This window comes from Hippocampus comes, unplaced genomic scaffold (assembly GCF_001891065.2).
Source record: "Hippocampus comes isolate QL1 unplaced genomic scaffold, H_comes_QL1_v1.1 scaffold174, whole genome shotgun sequence".
Taxonomy (NCBI): Eukaryota; Metazoa; Chordata; class Actinopteri; order Syngnathiformes; family Syngnathidae; genus Hippocampus; species Hippocampus comes.
The window spans coordinates 4,886,888-4,910,465 of record NW_017805983.1 but is presented as its reverse complement, the minus strand read 5'-3'; the positions used below and the strand labels follow the sequence as shown (position 1 = coordinate 4,910,465).

At 41.7% G+C, this 23,578-nt stretch overlaps 1 protein-coding gene across 3 annotated transcripts in view; it reads left to right on the top strand.

Annotated features, from left to right (window-relative positions):
- LOC109528704 (ERC protein 2-like) overlaps nt 1–23,578 on the top strand; it is a 139,626-nt gene that overhangs the window by 12,076 nt on the left and 103,972 nt on the right. For 2 of the 3 annotated variants that reach the window (XM_019891630.1, XM_019891629.1), the window contains exons 4-6: nt 6,440–6,595; nt 8,091–8,258; nt 17,224–17,391. In XM_019891630.1, the coding sequence (XP_019747189.1) occupies nt 6,440–6,595; nt 8,091–8,258; nt 17,224–17,391 (492 nt within the window). The remainder of the gene's footprint in view (nt 1–6,439; nt 6,596–8,090; nt 8,259–17,223; nt 17,392–23,578) is intronic. The other variant, XM_019891631.1, reaches the window with a different exon arrangement.

Sequence of the window (23,578 nt, the reverse complement as noted above, 5' to 3'; positions counted from 1 at the left end):
TCTCTCCTTTGAAAGGTGAACACTGTGTGTGTGTGTGTGTGTGTATATATATATGTATATATATGTGTATATATATATATGTATGTATATATATGTGTATATATATATATATGTATATATATGTATGTATGTATATATATATAATGTGTGTGTAAAATCAACTCATAGACGAACTATTCACACTCACAGATACATCTAAGTACAATGTAGAATGTTCTATAAACTCACCAAGACGAACTATTTACACTCACAGGCACACCTAAGTACAATGTAGAGTGTTCTACAAACTCACCAAGCATGTGAGAAAACTCACGCACGCACTGGGACAACATGCCAACTCCACACGTACAGTACTAACCAGTCGCTCGCCGTGCTTTGCAGTACTAACATTAACCACAAAGGGGGAGTGTTCTCTTGAGATTTATTGTCCCTGTAGCATTCAGTGTGAGCTCTCTCTCTCTCTCTCTCTCTCTCTCTCTCTCTCTCTCTCTGCGCTCTCTCTCTCTCTCTCTCTCTCTCTCTCTCTCTCTCTCTCTCTCTCTCTCTCTCTCTCTCTCTCTCGCTCTCTCAGGAACACTCATCTTATGATTTCTATATTTTATTTCATGCAGAAGTGTGGATTTGACATCATCAAAATGGGATTTACCAAGAGTTTGCACGTCTACGTCAGACTATAGATGAGCTATTGCAGTTTTGTTGCGTTGGCCCATTGCGTCAAGCAAAAAACAAAACTCTCAGGACCATTTTTGCTGTGAATAATCAGTTTTACTTTGGGTAGTACGAGACCTCCCCATTAACCCATCCATCCATCCATTATTATTATTGTTGTTATTGTTAATGGTATTATTATTATTTAATATTTTTCTTAACTTGTGCAATGTACTACAGAGCACATTTTCTCTGCCTGAATGTCTTCTTATGTCACCCTACCCAATCACCTGCAGTGTCTAGCCGACACTGGCTATGTGGTTCTGGCAGCCACTAAACATGAGAAACCCCTGAAGATTACCATTAGAAGACGTTTCTATATATCATCACAAATCAACCCCCAGAATTTCCCTTTTCCCACCAACACTTGGGAACCACATGCTCGCCTTGCTCTGTTGATCTTCCAGAATGTCTAACCAGAAAACGTTATCGGGACAAACTGACACCCCTGACAATCTCACAAACACACCCACTCCCTCTATTCAGTGAGTTATGTGAGGCCTTGTCATGTGTCTTTTTGAATGATCTAAATCCTCTGAGTTGAGATAGGCTGACACATTTATGGCAAGCAAATATTTTAGCTTTTTCTTCCACTCACTGATGGAGAAGGGATGGGAATGTGAGTGATGCATCTGTATATACATAGCACTTTGCATGTTCTGTGTGTTGTCTATGACACCATTGCCTTCAGGCTAGAATTGAACTTTTTGACCGTATCCGTCTCTCAGGATGCCAGCATTTATTGCTATTGTGTTACCTTTGATCCTATTAATTCCATATGTTAGCTGTTCTGACGCATGGAGGAAAGCTGACAATGTTTGATGACATGCTCCTCTTGAATATTTCAAATCCTCCACTGGGGGACACAGCAGTGCCGTGAAAACAGTCAACGAGAAGTCGAACTGGGCCATTTTTGAGGGCCGCAGTCATTCTTGAATTTGAGTCAACACACAGTGACACAATAGTGCACACATGGTCAGTGGGCAGCAACAGACATGCTCTTAGAGGAGTAATCCCTCCTGAAACACAAGTGAATAGGACAAGAGGATCAGGCTCGTCTCCTCTAATTTCTTGGGGAGAACTTCATAAGATCCAGCTTGTCTCAATCTACCACAGTTACTGTACATCGGGGTTTCCCTTTACCGCTTTACCACATCTAAGCCGATTTCTTTTTTCTTTTTTTTAAACTGTCAGGGAATCTTTCTGTATGTCTAAGCAAGAAACATTGAATTTCATAACAAGGCTGACAGTGGCGGTGTCAAAGGTCTGAGCCAACCTGTCACATCTTTAAAGTTCAGCAATCAGTCTTGTATGAATTCTCATGGATTATTTTCTGATATCAAATGAGATTCAACATCAGTCTGACATTCTCACCTCGGTCTCAATCTTTCGTTGACTTTCATGTCTGGGCCAGAATTGTGTTGATTTGGAAAAATATCCAATCCCAGATGCTCGACGTAATTGGGGTGAAATGCAGTATTGGTTCATGTTTTGTGTCAGGAATCTGTCGTGTGCAATTTTGAACCCATCCTTTCACTGTTTGCTTTTGCCAGTATTGATTACCAGTTGCAACGTTTTGATGTGTTGGAAAAGGTGTTTCAGGGGTTAAGCTTGTTAGATGTCGATGTGCAGTTGCGCCCTACTTCTCAACAGCAGTGCAGGAGTGGATATGGACTTCCTGCGCATTAGAGCAAGAAAGCTTTGAGTAAAGTATGCTCAACTTCTCTGTGATGCTGACCAGAATTAGCTGAATAGAAAATGTGGGATGGATAGATAGAATTGCCCAGAACTGCGGCAGTTTACAGGAAATTACCAAGACTTTAGTCATCGCACTTCAAGTCTGTGTTGTTTATCCAGAAAATAACAAGTGGAAAGCGGTGATGCTGCAAATGTTTGCTTTCAGGAGCTTCATCGGAGAAAATCATTTAGGGTGAGACCTCCTAAATAGTTCCGCTTCATTTTGTATCTTACTATATGGTTGTGAAGGGGTATTTATGAGTAAGTGCTATGAAACACCCAAAGATCTCCAGACTTTGCTGGTCTCAGTTCAGGTCAGTGTTCACAACTCTACCATAAGAAAGACACTGGCCAAAAATTTTTACTTTTTTGAAGATGTGCAGCACATTACGTCTGGGGTAAAAATGGCACGGCATTTGATTACAAGAACATTATGTCAACCGTGAAGCACGGTGGGGGCAGTGTGATGGTCTGTGGCTGCTTTGCTACCTCAGGAGCAGCACAACTTGCTGCGACCGATGGGACAATGAATTCTACTGTCTACCAGAAAATCCTGAAGGAGAATGTCCAACAATCAGTTTTCGCGTTCAAACTAATGCACTCTCGGTTCATGTAGCAGGACAACGATCCGAAACACACCAGCAAGTCCCCCTCTGAATGGCTAAAAAAAAAAAAACAAACAAAACAAAGCAAAAACAAAAACAAAATTGAGGTTTTGGAGTGGCCAAGTCCAAGTCCAGATTTGAATCCAATTGAGAAAGACTCATCACCAATCATCGCAAACGCTTGATTTCAGTTATTGCTGCCAAGGGTGGCACAACACATTAATAGGTTCAAGGGGAAATTACTTTTTCACATAGGGACAGTTAGGTTTGGATTTTTTCATGTCTAAATAAATGACATTTGCATCTAGAAACTGCATTTTCTATTTCCTTGGGTTGTCTCTGATGTTAAAATTTGTTTGATGAACTGAAATCTTTGTGTGTGATAAATATGCAAAGAACACAGAAATCAGGAAGATATCAAATACGTTTTCACAACACTGTAAGTTAAATTATTGATGGGAAGCTGAGCACATGCGCAGGCAGACAGTGTTGATGCAAAAGTGTTAGTACGCCAGACATCTTCAGGAAATACTCAGGACAGAAGACTAAGTGAGCAATAAGCAAAAAAAAAAAAAACTAGTGAGAGGATGTACATCATATGAACATGTCTCCAATCTGCGATAGGACTGATATGGTGAGATCAACAGAAAGAGGTAAGTGCACCTGCTTCTTGAGACAAAATACATTTTAGGGGAGGGCCAAATAGGGAAGTTACTTTAAAAAATATATGTATTTTCTTTCTTGCAAAGGCGTTTAAAACCTTTATTTGCATGGAGCTCTAAGGCATTCTGGAGCGCTAAAAATGATGAGCCGCCAAGCATATTTCTATCGGGTTCCTCCTCAAGAGCTCCATCGACGGAACCAGCAGGCAGACCCAGCAAAGTGCAGGGCTTTGCAGACCGTCATTGATATGAAGGTAGGACTTCCTACAATACAGAAGTGAAGAATTGCCACAGTGATTCCGATTCGTGTGTAAGCTAAGCAGGCTTTTTTTGAGGCAGGGACAATTGATTTATTTATTTTATTCAACAACACACATGCAGCAGCATTGTCTATCACCTATGACTACAAGCACAATTATTGATGAGGTCTGCTGTTATGTGAGCAGAAGTGGAAACCGTCCAGAATACTATTGTCCCTGCTACTCGTGATAATGAGTCACAGTGTTCATGCCCAAGTTTATTACTTGCAAAGTTGTGTACTTGATCAGTTAGTTTCAAATGCCACATATGGAAGCTTTCGCTCACAGCTCAAACCTTTGAAGTCATCAGGGCGGTGAAAAAAATTGCAGTCGTCGCCATATGTGGAGGTGTGCACTACCGCAAAGACAGCCAACGACCCCACCCCCTCCCCCGTCTCCCCCCTCCCCCAACCTCCCCCAAATACTTACATTCTCACCCACATACACAAATGTGGCTCCACAATGCTATGAACGTATGCATATTTCTGATACGTCTGACTTTTAACAAACTGCACATATGCACGTTTGGCATGCTAACAGTACATTTACATTAGGGGCCCTATTTTCATCGACATAGGCATACATACACTTGGCGTAATCACTGATGCATCTGCATTTCTGCAAGACTTGTTTACCGTGTTTGGATATAGGGCAGGCCGCGCCACACTATGCTGGATGTTGGTGGACCTGACACTTTGGTTACAGAAGATAAACTTTAGATCAACTAAAAGCAGGTCTAAGTTGTGGCGCAGATGTTCTAACATGATTTTGTCTTTAGCATTTTTTTCATTTATTTTGTCCCACACAGATGTACAAAAGTCTACCTGCAGCTGCCCACTTTGCAGTGGCCAACTTTACCTCATCTGCAAGTAGAGATTTTCTTGCAGTTCAATTTAAATGTACAGTACTTTGCGCAGACTGATCAAGGACCGAGCAAGGACTCCAGCAAGTCCGCTTTGCTTCTCATACCTCTCCTGCGCTGCATTTGAACGGAATGAGGGTCGACGCTTGGATTAGTTGGGAATCAAGTTGGCTGGGCTCACTCCCGCAACAACGCAAACCCCTATCTCTAACTGGGCCCGTCTATGAAAAGACCAAAAGAAAGAAAACCCAACCCGTGCGCACAGTTGGACTGCACTTTGAGCTGGACAAAAATAGGGCTCTGTTTTATTGAAAGAGTGAACTGGAGGTGAAACAAATCCTGTTAAGCATCCAGTACAATGTTTTTTTGCTTGGCTACAATGACGCCGTTGCTGAATAATGCTGTCCATTGTTGCCGTCTGTAATGAGTCTGTCATGTGCACCTGGAATTTTCCCTTTGTGATTACAGAACACCACACCTCCTTTCCGTTTTGATCCTGATGTTATCTGGCAGGTACAGTGATGAGTGCTTTCTTGATCTTTCTGTTTTCACCTTGAGCTTAAGTCCTCTGAGCTTGGAATTCTGAGCCTTCATACATTTCATACTGCATCAATTTTGGGACCAGCTGGTTCTGAATGTCGAATCGATAAGTGTCTCTGTATTTTATTTGGCTTTGCCTTCTTTCTTTCTTTGTCTCTGCCTTGAGTTACTCGTGCAGAAATTCAACAGGTAACCTGAAATCTATCAACAGAGACTATCGTCCATATTCTGTCGAGTTTGTGCCTCCTCAGATATTCTATTTACATTACTTTGGAACCATAGTCATATCTTAACAACTGTTGGGAAGCTAAACCCCAAACTTTGCTTTGCCTCAGTGTGTGGAAATTTGCATGGTCTCCGTGTCCTTTTTGGAGCGTGTTTGCAGCACCATGTTCTGGTCAGGGGGCTGATGTCAGAGATAGTAATGGAGGTCAGATGCTTCCATGTTGCCTGTGGCGTGTGCTGATGGCATCATGCAATCTGCTTCCATTTATTCAATTCCCGTTCTCTTCTCATCCAAGGTTTAGCATTCAACGTATGTATGAACACATGCAGCTAAACAATCTCAGGATCTGCCCATGGCAGAACCTTCCATTCCCTCAGCCATACTTGGTTGCCAGCCTTGACGTTTCCCGTCCCTTACTCAGGCGTCTCTGTATAAAGCCTACAAAGCGGGTGTTTATTTTATGATCTTTAGCATCAAATGTCAAATCAGACTTGTTTGTTTTTGTTGCCCTCTCCATAATAGCCATTTTCACAATAACAAGTGGTAATAGTTATATTTTTTGATGGCTTCCTTGAGATCTAAGACCCTCTCTCTTTAACCTTACCGAAGCTTTCCATTTGGTAACAGCGTATGGCAGTTTTTACATCACGATCAAAAGCTTTTTACACCCCTCTAGTTTTATGCATGAGTGTGTGGATGACCAAATGGACGGCTTGAAAGAAACATGGTCGTTTAATTGGTGACATGTAAGACCGACAATCTCTTATGAAAGTTAAATGTGCCTGCTGTTGCTGGTGCAGGACACCAAGATCTCTTCATTGGAGAGGAACATCAGAGACTTAGAAGATGAGGTCCAGATGTTAAAGACCAGCGGCCTGCTGCACCCTGACGACAGGCAGGATGAGTTCAAACAAGTGGAGGTCTACAAGAGCCATTCTAAATTTATGAAGAACAAGGTAGAATGGCCTGCATGCTAGAAGGAAATTTTTTACAGTAGCACCGTTGCATGCTAATGTGTTTGGCATGATAAAGCATGGGCTCACAAGTGATGGTTTTGTGTCCAGTAGAGTTGTCCCTTGACGGTATTTCTTGGAAGATCAACTTCTGTTTTACAAAAAAAGATGCTAACTCTGTTCCACTCTGGGATTGCTGTTCATCCCGGCCAAGTGCCTCTCAACTCAACTCAACTTTATTGCATGACATCACTCACATTTGCTACAAGCTGAGTTTGAAACTAAACAAGCAACCGTAGTTTTGTCACAACTAATAATTCATCCCCTGGCCAGTCACACACAGAAAGTTCGAATTCTCCTGTTCCATTTCGTCATCTCTCTCACTTCAGTTTTTAGCGCCGCTTCTCATCCCTTTCCGTATTTCCTACAGCTCCACATTGGTGGGGTGAAACGCCTCACGGCCTCTGCTCCTCACAGCCACACCATGGCAGACAGTCCAACAGCGCCGTCATTCTGTGCTCAGTCAAAATGTAGTTGTTGGGAACTTGCAAACATGCTGCCTGTGAGGGCTCATAAACAAAAATGGGGCTGTCACGAATAGACTTAACACCAATCTGATCAGCTGCATCGGATCGGCAAACATTTTGCATTTCATGCAAAACTGGTAATGGGGTGTAATGTTATAATCAATGATGTTGGATCCGCAAAATAAGACATTAAAGCAAAGACATTTGCCTACTTTGCATTTTTTTTTTTAAATTCACTCTTGCCCATGCCTTTCCAATGCTATTACATGCTCGCAACAGTAACACTGATGGCAAAAAAAGACAAAATTAATTACTACAGCCTGTTGCAGCATACTGTATCATCTTCCCTGACATGCAAATACTGTATATTTATGACAACTCAGCCTTGCAAAACAACAAATTTTGTTTTCTCTTTCCTGCAATGATTCTTCATTGCCACACATAGAAAGTGTCACGTGCACATTGGTTTAAACATATTCCAAATGTGATGTCATGCATTTTATACAGACGCTGCCAGTTTAGCATCTTTTCTCAATTGTTAATTTGTGTTCTTTATTTGCAAATGGGATACGGGCAGGAACTCCTGTAACATGACAAGAGCAGCAAGAATTGGTTAGATGTCAAGAACAACCATTTAATTGCTGGTTGCCATGGTGTTACAGCCCCTCTGGATGTTCCCATTTAAATCAACTCTGAAGGGAATTCAAGTGATTATACAGACTCGGCAGGACAGAATTCTAACGTGCATGGATACATGTGTCTCATTCCGACAGTTGTCTGTATTCAATTTTGGCTTCCACCATTTGTATGAGAACAGCATGTGCAATTTATTGGCATCGTTTGTTGTGTGCTGGAGTGCGACTGAGAGAAAGAGTGTCACTGTTTGCACGTGGTGCATGCTATCGTTTGCATCAGTCCCCACAAACTGGCTGACAATTTTTTTTTTTTTTTTATTTGTGTGTGATTGCCAGATAGAGCAGCTGAAGCGGGAGCTGAACAGGAAGGAGCCTGAGATGCAGGCCCTGCAGACCAAACTGGAAACACTAGCCAATCAGAACTCAGACTGCAAGCAACACATCGAGGTGCTTAAAGAGTCCCTCAACGCGAAGGAGCAACGTGCCAATACGCTGCAGACAGAGGTTAGTTGACATGTAAGCACAGGTGCAAAGAAATACTTTGACAGACACACATTCTCACAATTAGACTGTTCAAGATTAAAGCTGTCGAATGGCTTCAAGAGGAGGCCATCTTTGAAGTCCCTAAACTTGATGGCTGTGATGATTTTATCTGTGCTATGAGCGATGGAGGTTGCATGGACGGAGATGGTGTGCATGTGAAAGCAGGGAGCATTTAACATTTTTCTCCATCACTCTCAAGACTTGGAACTGATACTTTAGATCTCCCTGTTCCCCCGTTGAGAGTGGCCTGCTAACTTTGTCCAGTCATCATTACAGGAAGCAATTTGGGCCAAAATTAGGCCTAATTGGCCATACATGCGTCAGGAATTTTGGCTCTTGTCGTGAATACATCATACTTATAGGGACTGGTTTCAGTGGGTGGTTTGGATTTCAGGGGTGGTTTGGTGAAAGCTTTTATATGCCCCAGCCCCTTCCTTAACCCCGAGCTGATGAACAAGATGACAGTGTAGACATAATTTAAATACTCTGAAGAATATATTAATAGTGTGATACCACCGCATTTTAGACTTCAGATTTGATACACCCTACCTCGTACTTTACAGTGGGTGATCATTATTAGCACAAGCATTTGAGTACGTGAAGTTGATGTCAAATTCATTCCACGAGTACTTGAAGGGGTTGAGATCAGGGTGCATTGGTCAGTCAAGTTGTTCCCGTCGCATCCATTTAATGAATTGCGTTCCGCTGGGGTACAGTCATGCTGGAGGAGAACGGGGCCTTCTTCAAAGCAATCCAATGAAGTGTGAACATTTTTTTTTTTGTTTATTGAAATTCCGTTAATTGATTAATTAATTGATTGATCAAGCGGTGTGTCACAAGACATTTGCAGTCAGTCACGTTTCTTTATGATCACCATTGCAGTCACTGCAGTGGCATCACGCTTGACTGAAAAACCCTGTAAAAAAAACCTGTGCAAAGGCAGTAAGTTTTGGAAATCTAGCGTGAAAGTATTTGAACAATTTCAGTTTTCCTTTTTTATTTATTTATTTATTTGTTTATTTAGTGTGTGTGTGTGTGTGGGGGGGGGTGACCAATATGGCGTGTGACACATTTGTCGGCCCTCGCCCACAATATAAGAACAGGAGCGTCTTTCTTGGCGTCAGTGGTTATCTGATGCAATTGTGACTTGCAATTAACCAGCTATGTCTACACCCCAAAAATGCATCTTCCTGCCGGATAGACCACTGACGTGGCCGCTTTCGCACGTGTCATGCAGAGTAAAGTGAAAATGCGTGGAGGGCGGAGATATTTGGACCGGTGTCTCCGGGTTGATCTGGCTGCATCGGCCTGCTGGGATTTATCCCAGCCATCTGAGGCTTTAAGTTGGATATATTTTCACGTCTCAAACACCTAGTTCTGCTTAGGTATAAGAAAGATGCTCGGTGAAATAGCATCGATTTTCCAGGTCATAGAAAGTAGTACTTGATTGACACTTGACAGTTGAGCTGGGCATGGTTGCAGCACATTCAGCTGACATGGCCACAGCGTCTGAGAGCGATGACAACGGCTTGAATATTTACAATTGTGATGCCTCATTTTACATGTGTGCTGATGTTTTGTTTTGTTTTTTTTAAATTCATACTAGCAGGGATGTTAACAACAATCTTGTCTGTGGTGTGTAAAATTTAAAAGACATTTATTTTCCTCTTTGCAGGGACTTGAAATCACACTGAGATTAAGTACAAATATAAATAAAGATTTCATACTGAAGTAGTGATATTCAATTGATTCTAATGCCCGTGACGGTGGGTGCTTAGACTCCCATGACATGTAATTGGATATGATAGGATCACTAAATGCGCACACTGTTCAGCACAAACATACAAAACACACCCACTCTCAGGGCTGATTGCTTGGCTGTCATCTCTGTCCAGTCTCAAGAGGTTTTCTCTTGCTATTGAAGTCACATTTTCCCTGCTTGAGAAAGTCTTGGGTTTCCGCATCTAAGTGGGCAAACCCCAGAATGGGTAAAGCTATTTAGGGCATTTAGGGCCAAGTATCGCCCTGAAATCTATGTTGCCTGTCGATCACTCAGCCATTCTCACAGGACCTCCCTTTCAGCTCATTCATCTCATCCACTTATACCATTTATTCATCCCCAGTTCTCTACATTGCATCTTTTTTATTTTTTTACTCCAGCCAAACCTATCAAATCCACACCAGTGAGCTGTGTAAGCGTTAGTGCCAATTGTGGTTCATGTGACTGACAGTAATTGGTGCACAATGGCTCATAGGAGCAACGCTCGAAGCAGCGATGGCTCTTAAAGCAGTTGATGTATTTTTCAGTCAGTGTTGAGGACAGCTTCCACATGGCCCCGTTTGCATTCATGTGCAGATAAGTGTAATTGTCGGAAATATTGATTGTGAGTGCGGGTTTGAGGTTTTGCTGCCTGTCTGAAGAAACCTAGCCAAAATACAGATGTATGTATCCTTCCTGCAGCGATTATCACTATGCACAGTTGAAACTGTACACCTGCAGATCAGGTGTCCTGACGGCAAGCCTCGTACATATTTAAACAGCCCAAGAAAAGTGCACAACCCCTTTTGGATGGATGGATGTATAAATAGAATTATACAACAACAACAACGTATGTTAGCCCCCTCAAACCGCTCATTTTTTGGTGATCTTTCCCTGTTCTTGCACCCGATGGATGGTAAAAGCAAATAGTGAGGCAGAGAAAATGTGGTTTCAGCCTGGCAAAATTCCACCACAGAGACCTGCCCACACCAGCTCGCTCTTATGTCTCCCTGTCTCGTTCTCTTCTTTCCAGTTCGCTTGCTTTATATCATCCACCCTGTCTTAGCCAGTGCCTGAACTGACTTAGAATGAAGAATCTCCAGTGTCAAAAGCAGATGGATACTCTCCTAGACCCGGAGGGAGGTTTTGTAGGTTTCGAGAGCTCTGAGGAGAAACCACATTCATAAACTTTCAATTTTTTTTTTTTTTCTGAGTTAGTTGGTGTGTACAGGAGCAGCCAAATGGGAAACCTTAACTGTTTAATAAAGGATGTTCGTAGCATTTAAAAAAAAATCTCCTAGACCCGGAGGGAGGTTTTGTAGGTTTCGAGAGCTCTGAGGAGAAACCACATTCATAAACTTTCAATTTTTTTTTTTTTCTGAGTTAGTTGGTGTGTACAGGAGCAGCCAAATAGGTAACCTTAATCTGTTAACTAAGGATGTTCAGTAGCATTTAAAAAAAAATGTATTCACTCAAGTACTCACCAATAGCAATACAGAGTACCAATACTACAAGTAATTTTGTTTCATGAAACACGAATGAAGACAAGGACAGGTAATTGTGATGTAAAAAACAAACAAAAAAAAAACAAAAACTCCTGCCTTTCTGAGGCACATTACGATTCACTAATGTGTCAAATGTACCACCAACTTCCCTCCAAAGGAGGACTTACTTAATGTCAGATTTTTTTTTTTTTGTTTGCTTTAAGTATGGATAGCTGTTAGCTGCAGCCTCCATGAGTACCTGATACATGAAATATCACGCCAAATCAAAACAGAAGTTGTTCCAGGGCACTTTTCACATGCAGCAGGTCTAAGACAACACTGCTCACTTGATAAAAGACTAACTCAACCCCGAATGAACCGATCGATAACTGCCCATCTCTATTATTCAGTGATCATTAAGAATTTTTATGTTGCTGTGCAATTGCCACTGTCTGTTGCCAATAATCTAGCAGTTTAAGGGGCTTTATGCTTTATAATGTATGAATGGGCTGTTCCGTTGTTGTGCCATTGTCACACCTGAAAGGTGCGGCCATCTTGCCTTCAAATGAGTACTTTGTTTGTGGCGGCAGGGCGCAACTGGAAAAGTTCTTTTAACAAAGGCATAAAACATCGTACAGTGGGGTCGAAGAGCAGGGAAAAAGAAACACATGATCTAAAACAGAGTACTTCCAAAAAGAGGCTGAATCTCAGCAGAGATCTGGCAAGATAACCATCAGGTGATTGAATTGACCTACTCTGAGCATGACCGACCATGGTTACCATTCTCAGGCCTTAGTTGCATGGCTCATGTGGTTTGGGATGCAGTGGAAGCAGCAATGCTTTTGGGCTCCCCAGAACAAACATGGATAGGTCCAACATAAAGTCCCTGTGGAGAAACCATAAATTGGAGTTATGGAGGTGGTGACGGACATGAGACCGTGAATATTTTTGTTTTTTTTCAGGGATCAAGGTACATGTGTGCTGAAGGGAAGGCTAATTTGCATGGACATGTGCAAAATACGCATTCCAATATTGTTGACCGAATCAAATATCGGATATAAACGATCATCTATCTGGTGATCTATCCCATGTGTGTCCTTTTGTGGAACCTCTTCAATGTCTAAACACACTGAAGATCAATAAAACACGCACATGCACGCTAACAATAGTTTGGCTCTGTCTGCTATCAGATTGAGGCTGCTGGGATGGCCAGAAACAACACGTGGCATTCTTTTCCAAACAGAATTTGTCTTACTTGAGGGTCTCACCGTTTTACTTGACCACTTAACCGCAAACGTTCATCTGCACACACTAGTAAACCTCCAAGCATAAAAAGACAATGATACAGCACTCAGATGTTCTCTCATCGTGGAGTAGATTTCAATTTTTTCTTTTCTTCTAGTGAAAGCAAGCAAGCACAAATACACAGCGTGGACGTTTTCTTCTCGCTCCAATTCAGCAGGCAGGGTTTGACATGGAACAGTTACTGGATAGAGTCGCTAACTTTCAACTCACCCGTTTGAGGCTGTTGACATGAATATGCAGGGAACATGATTACCAGACAGGAAGCCATTAAAATTTGAACCTCTATGGTATTGTGGTGCTTAAGTACTCAGTGGTCCCCAGTGTGAAAAACAAACATTTGGACATGCTGGATGTGGAGTTTTTTATGAGCCATATACCGGCACATTGTGATGTATGCGGACCTTCGTGTCATGTGTTTCCTGCAATGAAACGACAATAATATTATGTCGAATGATGAGAAGACAAGATGATAACCCCGCGGGAGTAACAATTCATTTTCTGCCAACACGATGATCACAATTCATATTCAAAGAAGGACCACTTGATCAGTTGTTGAGGGGAAACTTTTTCTTGGTATGCGTGCACCCCGTGTGTCTGTCAGTGCTGTAAGTGGACATGATAATGAATGGTGAGTGTGAGCAAAGTGACAGCGTGGCACTACTTCCTCCCTCTGCGCTCATGAATCCATCCACTTTTACAATACACCATGACGGGCTTTCATGCCGCGGCAGAAAACAATTTCTTTTCCAATTATGGGACCTGCGTGAGTGAGTGAGTGTGTGTGTGTGTGTGTGTGTGTGTGTGTGTGTGTGTGTGTGTGTGTGTGTGTGTGTGTGTGTGTGTGTGTGTCTGCAGGTGATGGCACGCATTACATCTGTGTTCTTCCTTGTTACCTCTGTAGGCTGTAGGCAAACAGCTGTGTCTCCAGGGTTTGACATGACACAACACACTTTGCCATGGTGCGGTACGGTCGTGTCACTCATATTTCCTGATCAGATATTTGCATGCATTTGTGAGCCACTTTTTGGGTACAAATTCATGCCAAGGCCTACCAGTTTGATAAACACTTCTGAAATAACAGATTTGCTCAAATGACCTTTCATTATATGTTATTGGTGAATAAATCACGGTATTCATCTATGTTAAGATTATGTAATTATTTCACACAATAACGGAGAGCAAAGACTTACAAAGGCAATAAAATATCTTTATCTATCCATCCTGTCATTCAATCTCTCATAACTTTACATTTGACTCTGTTTTTCCAATGATTACTTCATTTCGAGAAAATCACAATGTCCCATCACAGGTGAGCTCTTTTTAGTTTCGGCGCATGGGTTACTTGTGCGCTGATTGGGGTCACCTAAAGTCTCAAGTATGGCACAACACAAGCTTATCTGAATAATGCAAACACATTCATGAAGTTTTCCAAAGGCAAGAGGAAAAAATATCTTGTTCTTCCGGTTTTGTAAAACCAAGATGTGGCCATAAGTCCCTCAAATAATTGATGATGCATCCAAATCAACAAAAGAATGTGACTACCAGAATATGATTATAATTGCTGGAGGATGACCCACTTAGCCCACATCTGAGTTTATTCTCAAAATTTATGGGTTAACGGGAGGAGATGTCTTTGCATAACGAGTCTAAATATTTCAGTTCATCTCCAAAAGATTGAGTGATGCAGTGGAATCAAAAAGTAAAAAAAAAAGAAAAAAGGATTATGCAATCAAGTATTTCTTTTTTATTGAGTTTCCTCCCCGAAGCGTTTGCAGTTTGTTTGAACAGGCCTCTTTACACAATGAAGCGGGAAAAAAGTAAAGAAATGTTTTATGTTGGGGTTACTTTTTAACATCATAAAAGCTGACGTTTCACAGTGGGTGTTGCCATTTCGTTTCCACTGTAGATACTGTGTTGTATCTTTTTACACTCATTTGAAGGTTACGGGTGATTAAAATGTTACATTGGGATCTTTGTGGTGTATTAGGAATGTTTTTCAGATCACTGGCTTGACTGGATTCCCACACTGAATCTGTAACCTCCTGGCTGGGAATGCCACACTTACTATGTAAACTGCTTCAGCGTCCACTGGGCTTGGCCCGCCGTGGTCTTCCCATCGTCTCTGGTTCTGCCGTCTTGACTGTGGTCGACTCATATAGTATCTGGTTGTTTATTGCGGTCCGGAGCCCACTTCGGGCCTGATACCTTTGCAGATTTTGCTGCCAGAAAAACTTTTATGATGAAATGTGAGGCAGGAAAAAGGGAGGTGAGGACAAACAGAGACAATGTTTTCTTTGAGCCTCACTTTCACTTAGCTAACCACTGTCCAGAATACACATTTGGCTATCTTTGAAAGAAAGAGGAAGTCAGCTCAAGTGCTTGTCGGTTTAACCTTGCGTACATGTTTTTTGTGTGCATGTGGCAAACATAAGTAGATGTTTTCCCAAGTAATACCAAAGATTCCAATCGTTAGGCATATTGCAACCACGGAATCTTGAACACATCTGAATGATTTGCTTTGTCAGATTCATTGACATCTCTTTATTAAAGGGGAACTAAACCTAAGATGCCTAATTTTTCTCTCCCCCTCTATGTACTGTCCACATATTTTTGTATCATATTGTATGTGATCATTAAACATCTGTCAGGCCGACACAATTCAATAACAGGCATGGTTTGACATCACTTCCAGTCTGCAGCTGAAAATGACTGCCCAGCATGCGTTTAAATTTATGAATTATTCTGGTGAATTCTTATTCCATTAATGCAATTCTTCAGAGTACCGTGTTTTTACTAGTGCGGGCACATACAATATATTCTTGCTTTTAAGCGTTTTGGGGCTCCGTTTCCCTTTCAACTAGCCAATGTTGGTTAGGTGTGTGAAGGAAAGCCAAGGAAGAAATTATAATAATACTGTGCTGTTCATCGTCATCTTTTCACTGTTAGCAAAGATACAAATGTATGTTTAGCTTAAAACTGTCCCGCTGATGGTGTGTAGCTGAGAAAGCAACACACGTGTTTCATTGTTGTTGACATTCTATAGCAGAGGGATGCATCTGAGGTTTTACCCTTTTATTTTATTTTGTTTTTATTTATTTTTGTTTTGTCTGAATCTCTCCTTCTGTTCTAACTCATCGGGATCCCTTCAGCTCTCTTTACCCATCTCGGTTTCCCTTTTTTCCACTTCTATGTCTGGCAGTTGTCGGTGCTCTTTGAGGGTATTAGCAGGGTGTCCTTATTGTACTATCCCAGCTTAGTGGGCCGCTGCAGGTGAGAGTGGGGATTTCCTGTTCAGCCTCTCCAGAACATTCTTGCTAAATTGCTCCTTTCCAGGTGGAATTTGAGGGTAGTGGGGCTCTTTGCACTCATGTTGCGGAACCCGAACTTTAGCATGCATTGATGTGAACACACTTACAGACCCAAGGTGCAAGGATTAGTGGTGTCATCTGGTTTTTGGGAGTGCGTGTGTGTGTGTGTGTGTGCGTGTGTGTGTGCGCGCGTGTGTGTGTGTGTGTGTGTGTGTGTGTGTGTGTGTGCGTGTGTGTGCGTGGGTGTGAGTGTTTTGTATGTCTGGTGTGTCGTGTGTGTGTGTGTGTGTGTGTGTGTGAAGGGCTGGACAGAAGTTGGCTTGGTTGTCTGACTCTCGTCTGCCAGCGGAGCAATATAAGACATTTTGCACCATCTGACACGGAGGGGGGCAGACCTGCTTCTAATGCTTCTTCTTGAGAGAAAAGCACTGTGTGCCTTCGACCAGTGTGTTGCTCTCTTTTGTTAAACAATCTGGAAAACATATGCTTGGGTCAGTGAGCATTAATGGAAATTAAAAAACAATAAACAATCTTGTAGTCTTAAAACCCAAGAGATGCTGGTAATGTAATTTGACGTTGAGCCACAGCAGAGAGATGCATATAACCCTCATGACAGCCAGTGAAGTTTTTATGTGTGTGTGTGGCTTCCTCACAGCAGGCAGTATAAAGAAGACCGGAGATGTATGTCAAAAAGCGACTTAAGGGTGTGTGTGTGTGTAAAGTGTGTAGACAGTAAGATCTTTGGCAGCTCTGGCCATGATCACACTCACACACGCTTTTACTTTTCTGGCACAAAGTTGAGCGTATACTACTTTTAAAAGTCAACAAGTCAATCAAAGTGAAACATTTTCATCACTTATTCCATGTGGACCACCCGAGGTCACAAGTAGTGCACACGATACCATTTTAGTTTAGTTTTGCTGTTGTTGTTTTTGTAAATGTTGTTGCTGTTATATAAGTCTTTCCTAATCTTCAAGGTTCTGCTTATGTCTTCCACTGCCAAAGGATACTTCATGTAAACAGTTTGGCCCTCCACATTGAACTCAGTTGTGTGTTTTTAACTATTTTAGGTAGATGCTCTAAGGGTGCGTTTGGAAGAAAAAGAACAGTTCCTGACAAAGAAGAACAAGCAGCTTCAGGACCTGACTGATGAAAAGAGCACTCTAACGGGAGAAATCAGAGACATGAAGGATATGTTGGACGTCAAGGAGAGGAAAGTCAAGGTCCTCCAGAAAAAGGTAGGTGCACCTATAAATCACAGTAATGACTGAGTCATACAGTGTAAAGAACAATTTTGGACATGCAGATAGACACTGAGACGTTTCAACTCCCCAGTAAGCACAGTAATATTAGCCATTCTTCGCAGAGGATAAAGAAAATATGCACGAAGGTATTGTTGTGTTGTCTTTCGCTATGTCTCACTTCAAGGGTTGCAACACCACCACTCCGATGCTGTTCGTAAGTCAGTCTATGGCTTTTCCCATTAAGTGTTAGATGCATGAAGCTGGTGGGCCTAAATGTAAAGTGACATAAAGTAGCTGTTTTAAATACTGTACACAAGGTATAATTCTCTTGAATATTTAGTTTAACAGTAAACTTTAAGAAGTGGCAATAAATGCACTGAGGTCCCCTGTCAACTACCTTGTTTCTTCTCCTGTCCTCAATTTAGATCTCCCTGTCTTGCCTTAAACCCCCCTTGCTGCTTTTAATTGATAAGTGCCTCCAAAGGTCACATGTTATTTCGTCAGTCTCTGCGTGTTTGGACATTTTTTTCTACATGAATATTTAATACCTTCTCTCTCAGACCCTTGCGCGTGCCCTTCTGTGCAGTGTGCAGTGTGTGTGCACATAATAACAGTGAATATGAAACTTGCAACGACCACTACTTACAGGTTCATCCACTGAAAAAAATGCGTTGAATTTAATCAAGTGTATTTTGTCAAGTGGACACACGAAATAAAGTAATCTGGATCCAGATACATTTTTTAAGTAGGCTACATAGCTACTTAAAACAAAAATGAATTTCAATCCAGATCGTATTGTGTGCAGTCACTGGACAAAATAAAATTGAGTAAATTCAACATACCATTTATTTTTCAGTGTACTTCGTACAATTGAAATCAACTCTGTTTGGTAAAAAAAGTTCCCCCGGACCCTAAAATGAGAAAGCTAAATCTGCAATTGACAATATAGTCAACTCTATTTATTCACTCATGCTCCACTCACATCTCGGGATGTTTGATGTGTTGAAGATAAACCAAGAAAAGATCATAGAACTGTACAGTAGTCCTATTTAAATTTGTGTATCTATCAATCTGTGGATGTTTCTTTCTTTTTTTTAAGATTCACTCTGTTATTTGGGATGCTCTGCTATGTGCTGTCTGTTCCCTCTCTCATTTTGAGTCTGCGACAGACAATTACAGTGTGTAAGATGTTTGATATGAAAGCAGAATTTAAACAAACTGACAGCCAGCTATAGTAATTAGTAGAGTTTGTCTTTCATTATTTGTGATCGTTAAGTGGCAGCATTTTGATTTGCAAGGCGCAAATCAAGGATTCTTCTTCCCTTCAAACTGATATAGACTCTAGCCTTTAATTTTCAAAGAGCCAATGTTTTTCAGTGAGGATGTATAGTATTTATTGACATGCAATGAGCTGGCATACGGTATGGCCTTTGGGTGGATGCGGGCGGCTCGAAGTGTTTTTTCAACGAATTGATGCTCCATTTACTGAGGTCGATCAGGCCACATGTGACAATACTTTAATATTCAAAACAAAACCTCCTTATCTCCTGTAGCCTTGAATATTGTAATGCTCTTCTGACTAGACTCCCTCAGAAGCCAGCCTAATCAAGCCAGCCACCACAACTTTTGTTTGTTGGCTAATACACTGCGCCGCGAGGGTCAACTTCAAAATATAAGTAAAACAACTAATAGTGTACGTGAACAGCAATGCCTTATTTATTTTAAGTTAACCCTTGGAAGTCATCATTGTGGCGGCTAACTTGACTTTGAATTGAGGCTGGCCTGACCGGTGCACAAAAGCACATCGGCGGATTTGAACTGGAGATGCAATATTCAATTTCCAGTGCTCATGTGCACCTCCCCTGGCTATAAATCACAAATGGCTTAAGTAGACTCGGGTCAACAAAGCAAACATGGTGGATCAGCATTTGGCTGTGATGCTTGATACAAATGGAAAACATTTTTACATGCTTTTAAAGCCATTTTAAAATCTGTTTTTTTTTCCCCGTACATATGATTAAGGTCTTTTAGAGTGTTGCCCATTTTCACTGTCCACTTTTTTTAGCAGTGAGTTTGGAACACACCATTTTAGTGCACTTGAGACCCTTTCGGGTGCCAAAGTGTCAACAATTGGGCAGGTGCTCCCAAAATGCCGATATAGACTCTAGCCTTTAATTTTCAAAGAGCCAATGTTTTTCAGTGAGGATGTATAGTATTTATTGACATGCAATGAGCTGGCATACGGTATGGCCTTTGGGTGGATGCGGGCGGCTCGAAGTGTTTTTTCAACGAATTGATGCTCCATTTACTGAGGTCGATCAGGCCACATGTGACAATACTTTAATATTCAAAACAAAACCTCCTTATCTCCTGTAGCCTTGAATATTGTAATGCTCTTCTGACTAGACTCCCTCAGAAGCCAGCCTAATCAAGCCAGCCACCACAACTTTTGTTTGTTGGCTAATACACTGCGCCGCGAGGGTCAACTTCAAAATATAAGTAAAACAACTAATAGTGTACGTGAACAGCAATGCCTTATTTATTTTAAGTTAACCCTTGGAAGTCATCATTGTGGCGGCTAACTTGACTTTGAATTGAGGCTGGCCTGACCGGTGCACAAAAGCACATCGGCGGATTTGAACTGGAGATGCAATATTCAATTTCCAGTGCTCATGTGCACCTCCCCTGGCTATAAATCACTGAATGGCTTAAGTAGACTCGGGTCAACAAAGCAAACATGGTGGATCAGCATTTGGCTGTGATGCTTGATACAAATGGAAAACATTTTTACATGCTTTTAAAGCCATTTTAAAATCTGTTTTTTTTTCCCCGTACATATGATTAAGGTCTTTTAGAGTGTTGCCCATTTTCACTGTCCACTTTTTTTAGCAGTGAGTTTGGAACACACCATTTTAGTGCACTTGAGACCCTTTCGGGTGCCAAAGTGTCAACAATTGGGCAGGTGCTCCCAAAATGCCAGTGAAAGTTAAAAATTGCACTCGCGATCCTGAAATGTGAGTGACACATTTACAGGCTATCTGTGAATTGTCGGCATAGAGACGGTACTTGCGTGCTGATCCAACCAAAACACATAGTAAAGGAATGATGACGCTTCAGCACAATGCTGGGTTTTCACAACACTTAACCTCTTGCCGGTTGCCCAACTCGCGCACAACCAGATTCAGCCTACACTGTTGTGCAGTGGCGGTCCAGACACTGATTGGGTTGCGCAATGGTTGTAAAGGGAAAAAAAAAAAGAAAATAAAGGCAGCTCCTGGATGGACATCTGGAAAAATAAAAGCAGCAAACACTTTGTAGACCACTTATGCGGATGTACGAGTAAAAGACGAATGAATGTGACTCAAAATATATGATGCAAATGACCGCTTTTATGTTATAGTGTTTTACATTTGGCAGCCTTCGTATTTGTTTTCTACTAAATCAAACCGGGTTTTCTTTCTCTACTCCTTATTTCTATATTATGCCAGCATATAATGTACCGCACTTCATCTGTTAAACTCAGGTTGTAAAGATCTTTGACATGTGGAACTTTGGAATGGTGAAGAGCTATACTTTAACCCCTCATTTGTGCTCTACTTGTTGCTTAATAGAGCAAAGGATATGTTACTTGCTTGTATGTATTTCTTGCCTCAGGAGACGACTGCCAGTGTTTCCTACCGCCCCCTCCATGGCTAGCCACTCTGACTTATAGCGTGGCACCATGATGTCACTGCTGTAGCTTGAGCCTCAGGTTGATTTTCATCGTTAAAGGCCGAATTTAACCAAGAGTAATGAGCAACTGCTCTTTAAGTGAACAAATGAATGTGAATTTGCAAGGTTTCGGCCTTCGCATTTTTTTTGGGGGGGGGGGGGGTCCCATATCACCGCGGGAAACAGTGGGAGCTCTGTTGGAACCCCTTCGTCTATGTGAGCATGACCAATGCATAATGATGCATTTATTTATTTATTTATTTATTTTCATTTTGGGTTTCTTTCCCCTCTCAGCTCCTCTCTTTCACCGGGGGTGTGGTTGCGGAGGCACAGAGGCAGAGACGGTTCTGGTGCGGTCTTGGCACGCATGTGTTATTCATGTTCAAACATTGTGGTCGTCTCAATCCATATTCATGATTTTAAAAAGCCGAGCTTTGTGCGTGGAAGTATAGTATCCACTATCAGGTTCCCTCCCGATGGCAACCGCAGACGGGCAGCTCCAGTTACCTCTGCCTTGGCTGCACTTACTGGACATAGGAGCATATATACTGTATGTGTGTGTGTGTGTGTGTGCGTGTGTGTGCGTGTGTGTGTTGTAATGTATTTGTGTGCGTGTGCGCAGGGGCTTGAAAGATGCCCTTCATTCAACAATCTCTGTTGTTTCTGGTTTAGTCAGACAGATGCCCCTTGACGATCTCACCCTCTTTCAAACTCTTGCGGCATTCGCTCTGGTCTGGTGTCATGCCTCGCCCAGGCCTGGTTTCAATGGCAAGACAATACCAATCCAAATTCTGGACATGTTACAACAGCGTGACTTTGTAGTAGAAGAGTTTGGGTACGAAACTAGACTGCCTGCAGTCCTGACCTGTCTCCCATTGAAAATGTGTGGCGCCTTATGAATCGTAAAATAGAGATTGTTGAACAGCTGAAGCTGTACATCAAGCAAGAACGGGAAATAATTCCACCTACAAAGCTTCAATAAATAGTTTCCTCAGGTCACAATCGTTTATTGATTGTTGTGAAAAGAAAGGGTGATCTAACACAGCAGTAAACATGACCCTCTCTCAGCTTTTTTGGAACATCTTGTAGCCATAAAATTCTAAGTTCATGATTATGTGCAAAAAAAAAACAATAAAGTTTAACAGTTTGAACATTAAATGGCTTGTTTTTGTGGTGTTTTCAATTCAATAGAGCTTGAACATGATGTGCAAATCATTATTTGTTATGCACAACATTCCAACTTCATTGGAATTGAGTTTGTAAAAAACAAAAACTAGAACAAAAAGCACGTTTGCATATCGATGCCTGAATATGTCATGTTCATTCCTGAATTGTGAAACACAGGGCTGTTGTTGCCTGTGGGCCACTCAATTAAGGAGATACTCCAACGAAGACTTCATTGACTGTGATCAGCAGACATTATTTGTAAAATTAGCCAGAATGTAAGTAGATTTTGGAAGACAGTGAGACGATTGGTGTGCTCGCTATAATATTTTGTGGCATTTTTGCAGCTCTATGTGACTTTATGTCTTTTTGACAGAATTATCATGTTTTTTTTCTTTTTTCCCCCAAAAGCGAAGATTTTAAACACTTCTTTTTTCATTGCTATTGTGTAAAAGTACCTCAAGTTGTCTTAGGAGGGAAGGCAATTGTTTTATTTTAGTTTGATTATGGATGAATCTACATTATCTTCCTAGAAGAACTTGCAGAGCTTATGAACCTGAATTTGTACAGTTCTGCCAGCTCAATGGCCGATTCTCTATATTCAGCTTTGATGTTGGAAACGTGTCAGAGAAAAGCCAATTTGTGGTATCAGTAAACGTTTTGCAAAGCACACGGGTTGGGGCAGAGAAAAGCCAATTTGTGGTATCAGTAAACGTTTGGCAAAGCAAATTACCCACAGAGCCAGATACGTCGTGGGCTGCCTTGGAGGTATTCCAGCTAAGTGATTGAGTGTGTGTATCAGCTGTACTTCTTAGATGGTCTGAGATAACGCTGAACTCTCCACATTTATTCCTGCTGCCGTGAAGTCCACCAACGTCTTTCATCCTAATGGATTCCATCTGACCAATCAGGGCAAGGACACATGGCTGCAGATAAGCTTGCCAGAGCCGGAGAAGTTCCGGCAAAAAGCTTGTGATAGTCCCCCCCACCTCTCAACTCTTGTCTCCCTCTACTGCTCCTATCAACAATCAGACTGGGTTAATGTTGAGAGCCTGAGGCTGACTGATTGGAGCCATGCAGGCTACACATCACTCAGGACAAACCTAAAGTTGGGCTGTGTGTCAGGCTCCAGCTATCCAAGCCCATCTTCTGCCTGACCACAACACCTGCACTTGACTTCACCAAATGGCACACATTGAAAGACTTCCGCACTTGATGAAAACCAATGTCTGACTCTATCCTGGAAATGACAAACCATATCTCAAGCTCACCTGCTTTGTCAACTTTCTAATATCCGACACAAACA